The following is a 6,657-nucleotide window of genomic DNA, read 5'->3' as shown; positions in this document are numbered from 1 at the left end:
GCCTTACACTTAGCTCCTTAGCAACGTTACCAATTAGCGTTTTTTGGCTTGTTTCCTTAACATCCAAATCGGACTAATAAGTAGCTAACTTTCAGTCAAGGTAAATTAACAAGCCAAGATGTTGAGTTGACACATTGCCAAATAATGTGCTCTAACCCCCTACTATATGCTGATCAAACAAAGAAAAAGGGCAACTATTTTCTGGTTGAAGGTAATTAACTATAACATATTTATTGTGTTTGTTTAAATATTCATTATTTCGCAATTGTACGGAGAAAAAAAACCAAAACATTTGTATTAGCCTTCTTGCCTGGTTACATGAAGCTTAGTTCTGTGCTCAAGTCTCCACCATAGACTTTTTATGGTCACTACACACACCATCTTCTAATAGACCTCCCATGAAAAATGTAATTAACTGGTACATAAAAGTATTAGATGTGCAAATAATAAAGAAAAGAGTTTCATTATTCTAAGAACAAAGATGAACATTTGATCATATGTTGTGACGTTTGCCTGTTCAGCCTTCCTGAATGCGATCCTCCAGAAAAAATGTCTATTATTGATGATGCCACAACTCTTAGCTTTGCATTTCTCTTATTTAGTACTCTCTACTCTCCAATGTATTTTCTTAGCTTTATAAGAATCACTTAAATAATGGTGGCTCTTATTTCATTAGCCATTCGATTGTCTCCCTCGGCAGGTTATTCATGTTTATATCAGGTGTAGGGTGCATGATGTTGACCAGCAAAGAACAGAAAAACACACAGGTTTAAAAAATGTCATCTGTTTTAATAGCACTGTACATAGTTATTCATTTTTCCTTTATACTATTTGAAGTTGTTCAGTCAGAAGTAGTGATTTGCTTAAGGAAGATAATTTCCATTCCATAACAGTGACTTAGATAGGGTCATGGGAGGATATTAAGGGGTAGATTTACATAGTTAAATTCATCTTAAAGGGTTTTTATTGGAATAAGGGAGGAATATCAATTGGAATTAATGTAGTTAAATGCTGCAAGGTCAAAACACATGAGGGTGACTGTTTCATTTTTTGTTTGAAATGAGAGCATTGACTTCATCCTCTGGTTTGAGACCATGCCATTGTGCTATTGGCCTCCGAGGATTTGCCACCATGTCTTCCCAGTGGCGTTGCTCAGTTCCTGTGCTGTTATTGCCCAGCAGCACCTTGCCGATGGCGTCATTCTTCCCAATCTTATCATAGTCCAACACAGTCACTGCTATCTGCACCTTCTATAAAAAACACATGAAAATACATGAAAAATTGCTTCTTTCTTTTTATGTTTTTTGTGTGTTTGTTTGCGTACAAATATGCATTTACCTCCATCTGTTCGGATGTCACTTCAAAGCTAAAAGACTCATTAAAGTAAGGGTTTAAGGTGTGCTTCTTTATCGTTGTTTTCTTTTTCTTGAGTCTTTTTCCATTCTGCATTAAGTGGATCTTTGCGTATGGGTCTAACAGAGAAAAAAAGAGAGGATTTAATAGTTTCGCTTTTTTAGTATAGTATAGTAGTTTAGTTGGTGAAGTTGTCTGTCGCTTGACTCACCTGATAATCCACCCACATCCATTTTCTTCAGGTTTTTGGCCTCCAAAATCACCACCGTAAGCTTCCCTGCAGTAGGCACATACCTCAAGGACAAACATATGTCTCCAAGTCGCTCACTCTAAAACAGAGAAAAATAAGTTAGTATTTTTTAGAGATAAAGTATGACTTTGCAATTACAAAGAGACAGAGGTGACCATTCTGTGCATTACTTTAGGCAACAAATTCAGGTGTAAATATGAAAGGGGGATAATATTTTATATTCCTCACAAAACCCAACGAAACACATTGTAGAACCAAGTTCTTTCACCAAAAAACAGTAATCATTGAGGTTCAAAAGATCAATAGCAAGTTGTTGTTGTCGTCATTTATATTATTTGACTTTGTGCATCCCTATTTCAAGTTCATCTCCTCCACCCTTCTCTCAGTGTGCTCACACCTCCTCCTTCTCTGCCTTCTGCAGATCCCTCCACTCCTGCAGAGACTGGCTGAAGTCCACACTGCTCATCAGTATCTTCACAGCTCCAATGGCGTCGTGTTTTGAGAAACGGTCGAAATCGTACACAGTCATCATCAGTGTTTTCCCGCCCAGCTCCGTGTACGGTACCTACAGAACACATTCACAGATAATCTTTTGAAACATATTTTGCACCATTTGCTGAGCCTGAACCCATTTGGGATCATTTTCTTAAAATGTATTTATCTTTGAGTTTACCTTAAATGTAAAAGTCTCATTGAAGTTCGGTTCAAGGGTCTTCCTGTGTACTTTGGTTTCAAACTTTTTCTTTTTGTCTGGGAGCAAAAATACTTTTACATAAGGGTCAGAACTACCTCCCACATCCATAGCAGGAAGTTCAGCAGCCTGCAAGATGCCGACTATCAGCTAGAATGTGTAAGCAAAGGAATAATAATAACCACAGATGAGAATTTTGATAATTGACAGCAAGTAAATTATTAAATTGGTGAACTTCTTAGAGTTGGCCGATGGTTGGGGAAAATATGTCATAGTGAATAGTGGCATCTCACCGTGTTATCTGTGAAGTTGTAGTCTAATGTGAAATGGAGCCTGCCCAGCTTCTCCTCCTCCTTGGGCTCATTATCTGACAGCTCGGTTTCTTTGTTACCTTCGTCTTTCAGCGGCTGCACACACAGACACACACAGATCACATGCAGGGATAATAAAAAACATAGCTTTACAAATAATCAATGAAGTGCTTCTGTCTCGCAGCTATTTGTGTCCTGTTCCTGCAGTATATTCTAAGCATTGCACAGCCAAAGGTGATTAAACAAAAATCGAGTTACCGTCTAAAGCTTGTTTATTGTTTAAAAGGTACAGTCACTTTTACAGCATCAGTGTGTTTAAATGTGACCTGAATCCTTGAGGACAAGGGAAACACTCTAAAACAGCTCATCTCAGTCCTCAACCTGTACTACAATATTAGCTATGTGCAAAACATCCATTAGTCCTTACAGACACTGAGAGTTTTACCAGTCCTGTGTGACCCGGACATCAGGACTGTGATCCATTGCAAGGACAATACATCTGCAGGGGGACACTGTGTGTGTGTGTGTGTGTGTGTGTTGTGTGTTGTGTGTTGTGTGTTGTGTGTGTGTGTTGTGTGTTGTGTGTACCTCGCTGTAACCTCCATCCATTTCGGTGTCAAAGCCTCCGTTGCTCTTCTCTTTTCCCTTTTTCTTGTCCTTTTCTTTGTCCTTGTCCTTCTTTTTCAAGCACTTCTTCCACACACACACCGCACATGACAACACAACGCACAAACTTACGATGCAAAGGGCAGCAACTGCCCATGATGGCACTGCAAGATCAAATAAACACACACACATTGATGCATAATTGATTTTTTTTTGTCACTTGAATGCAAAGGTAAACGGGGAGGAAAATCTTTATAGATCATATTTTGTGGTGGTGTTATATTGCATTGCAATCTACAGTCAGATGTTTTCATGTCCAATTCTTATGTATTCTGCTTGTTCAAAAGCATCATGGAAGCGATATATGACTTTGATATCACATCGTATATTCAAATACAGGAGGACATTTTTTATGACTTGCAGTTTGCTTCTGCATTAAACATGTGCGTAGCATTACAAGCAGTACGCATTTACAATCCTGGTACGTCTGAACTAATTAAAAATGAATAACTTCAGCAAAAGTGGAACATATAATGCACTTCTACAGGAGATTGCTTTATCATTGTGTCAATGCCTGTTTGGCCTTATCATATGATGTGTGTACCTTCCTCATTCAGTCACACAATTCTGATAACAAGACACCCCCTGCACCTTTTACTGTTTTAGGATGATGTGCAATCCAACTATTGAATCTGTCTTAGCCAAGCCCTTGAATGATGACACACACAGATGACTATTTTATTTATATATGTGAATTGTATGATAAATGGACAGTACTTCGACTTATTAATATTGGTTGTGTGTGCTTTTTTTGTAATTATTTTTGTGTACGTAAGTTCGTAGTTTTTACATTCCATTGCCAGAATATTTTCTGAGCATGATATCATACTTAAAAATCGTCTTAGAATTACAATATTTTCCGAAAATTATTTCTGTGATATATTTTAGCAGGTCTTCGCACCATAACAGTATATCAGCATGATGCTTTACAGTTATATTATTCAAGACATGGCTTTATGTCCAAAGGAACAGAGAATGACCTTAGTGTCTGACTCACTGTGGACGCTGTGCAGTTCACTCATGAACTTGTTGGGACTGTGGCCTCCAGAATGGGCGGGGGTTGTTGTCACATTTGGCAAGTGGGTTGGTGGAGTGGGGGTGCCCGGTGCAGCGGGGGCAACTCGGCGGTTCCCAGTCATTATTGGAGGAGAACAGATCCAGAATTAAACTGACAGAGAAACACAGACGCAAGAAAATATTGTCCAAGCACTCAAAGAAAAACCTTGAGTAATAACAGCAAACTGAAAATGCGCAAAAATCTGATTTGAGGAACAATCAAAACACACACACCATCCAAGTTTCCATAAATGCTATTGATTAGATGTATCTGTAGCAATAATATGCTTATATAAACTGTATGACCATCAGTGTCAAATGACTCCTGTTTCTGCTGGCCTGGCACTAACACTTGAACACAGGATATGCAAGCAGCTGTCTCGGCCAAAGCTGCTGACATGCAGGGGAGAGGAAAGGGACAATCGAAGTTAAAGCGTCACGCGTGGACCGCTGCTGTTCCACTGTGAGCTGCCAGGGGTGAGAGTCATGGACTAAGGTCATGCTCAGCATGTAAACAAAATCTGCCAAGACTCCCATGTTCAAAAATGTTTATATATATTTTTTTGCTATTCTGCGGACATCACAAGTATTGAGTGTCTGAAGTTGAGTCAGCAGATGACGATCTCACACCAAAGCAGACACTGATATCAGTTTATGTCTGCTTTTTCTGAAAAGACAGGCGCTAAACAGAAGCCACTCATTAATTACAGCTGCAGGAGCATCAGCAGGGTGTACCTAATGATGCAAAAAGAACAGCATGTCTCACATGATACAGGTCTCTTATAGTGATCATGTGAGGTATTACAAGTAATATTTCTGATGTGCTTTTGTAAATGTTGACTAAATAATAATGAATAATTCACAGATTTTATATGTTTCACAATTTAAAATGAAAAGATTTTAAATATTCATTGTTAAATATTGTGTCTATGTAAGCGTAGGCTAATGTGTAAATTGGCGTCTTTCAATATGTTTGATGCAGATTATAATGAATAATTAATGAGTGAAAATCCGCACCATATGTCTCCTCAACTCAAGTTAAAACAGCAGTTAAAACTCTTTCTACACCTGAGCCAAAAAGTTAGTTAGTAAATTCATTACAGTAATTCATTTAATCTGTTGTCATTGCACTGTCGCTGAGCACTTAAGAGAGGCTTGTTTTTAGCTTGACATTGGACATTTTCTCAACCTTCACAAGAACCGCATCTCTCATAGAAGCAAAAAAAAATCACTGAATTTGGAGTTACAAATTAAAAAATCACCTATGGTTATTATGTTGCACCTAGCCTTTATATAGCCAATAAAACAATGACCATCACCAATCTGATAATTATAATTTTGTTATGGTTTACACACAGTTACTTTTCACTCAGCATAGTTGAGAGAGAAATAAATCAAAGTACTTTTATTATATAAAACTAAGAGAAAAATAAGGACCCAGAGACATACCTGTATCCAGCAGCAATGGTCAGACACACAGGTACTCCTTCTTCCTACAGAGAGGTGAAGGAGGAGGAGGAGGAGGAGGAGGAGGAGGAGGAGGAGGAGGAGGAGGAGGATAACAGATGACAGGACCATAGAGGGCGGGACAGGCGGAGGAAAACAGTGAGGTAGGAAAGAGTTTTTGTATCACCAGTTCATAGATGTCACAAAGAAGAGTGTAGGTGTATGGCAAACTGGATCAAGGGAGAGACCAAGAGCGAGGTAGCGTAGGACAAGGTGGGGAATAGCAGCTCGTTCTTCTTCTGTTGCTCCCTTCTGTGTGTGTGTGTGTGTGTTTGTGTGTTCTGTGTTCATTGTGTATGTGATCTTGTCCATCCTTTCAGGTCTCATGGGTGCTTATTTGCGACGCCCCACCTCTTGTGACCTCTGTCCCATCCCAACAGGTCACCCTCACCGGGCCACTGATGCATATTCATTAGTGAAGTGACATGGCTCGTTAGCATAGTGAGAATTCAGCAATAGAGGACATTTACATTCACTGTGGACAGCTCTGTAGGTGTGTGTTGGTGTGTGTGCATCTGGCGGGAGCTGCAGAACTGTCTCATATTGTCTATGTATAGATGATGTTGCCTAATTTAGAAACTTAGGATGTGGTTTCTGCAGCAACACAGGGATCAAGTTCCGGCCCCGCCCCGTTCACCTTGAGGTACCAGAGATACTGTAGAGATACTGTACAGAATGTGGGAAGACAGAGCGGGGGGATGGGCAGGGGAGAGTGGGTTTGACATCACCTCTGTCCTTGACATGTGGAAATACACACAATGCATTTTTCTGGCTTTTCAGGAACATTTTAGAGATCAACATGGATTATCACGTATTTTATTAAT

The 6,657-nt window shown here is 39.4% G+C and overlaps 1 protein-coding gene across 2 annotated transcripts; it reads right to left on the bottom strand.

Annotated features, from left to right (window-relative positions):
- Positions 1-898: 898 nt before the first annotated feature.
- Positions 899-5,842, bottom strand: syt1b (synaptotagmin Ib). Of its 2 annotated transcripts, XM_063909104.1 has the most exons (9): positions 5,777-5,842; positions 4,269-4,439; positions 3,194-3,375; positions 2,588-2,701; positions 2,277-2,444; positions 2,001-2,168; positions 1,565-1,682; positions 1,339-1,472; positions 899-1,250 (listed from the first exon to the last, which is right to left on the bottom strand). In XM_063909104.1, the coding sequence occupies exons 2-9, from the start codon at positions 4,408-4,410 to the stop codon at positions 1,044-1,046; spliced, it is 1,233 nt and encodes a 410-aa protein (XP_063765174.1). In that variant the 5' UTR covers positions 4,411-4,439; positions 5,777-5,842; the 3' UTR covers positions 899-1,043. The 2 variants fall into 2 exon arrangements, with proteins under 2 accessions (XP_063765174.1, XP_063765182.1); XM_063909112.1 differs by lacking the exon at positions 2,277-2,444.
- Between the last annotated feature and the right edge of the window lie 815 nt (positions 5,843-6,657).

The sequence above is a fragment of the Eleginops maclovinus genome, chromosome 2 (genome assembly GCF_036324505.1).
Source record: "Eleginops maclovinus isolate JMC-PN-2008 ecotype Puerto Natales chromosome 2, JC_Emac_rtc_rv5, whole genome shotgun sequence".
Lineage (NCBI taxonomy): Eukaryota > Metazoa > Chordata > Actinopteri > Perciformes > Eleginopidae > Eleginops > Eleginops maclovinus.
This window is presented reverse-complemented; position numbering and strand designations above follow the sequence as displayed.

Coding starts and splice junctions, on each gene's coding strand:
- syt1b (XM_063909104.1), bottom strand. CDS start 4,410: ATGACTGGGAACCGCCGAGTTGCCCCCGCTGCACCGGGCACCCCCACT. Junction 3,376..4,268: donor TGAACTGCACAGCGTCCACA/GTGAGTCAGACA, acceptor TTGATCTTGCAG/TGCCATCATGGGCAGTTGCT. Junction 1,473..1,564: donor GGATGTGGGTGGATTATCAG/GTGAGTCAAGCG, acceptor TTTCTCTGTTAG/ACCCATACGCAAAGATCCAC.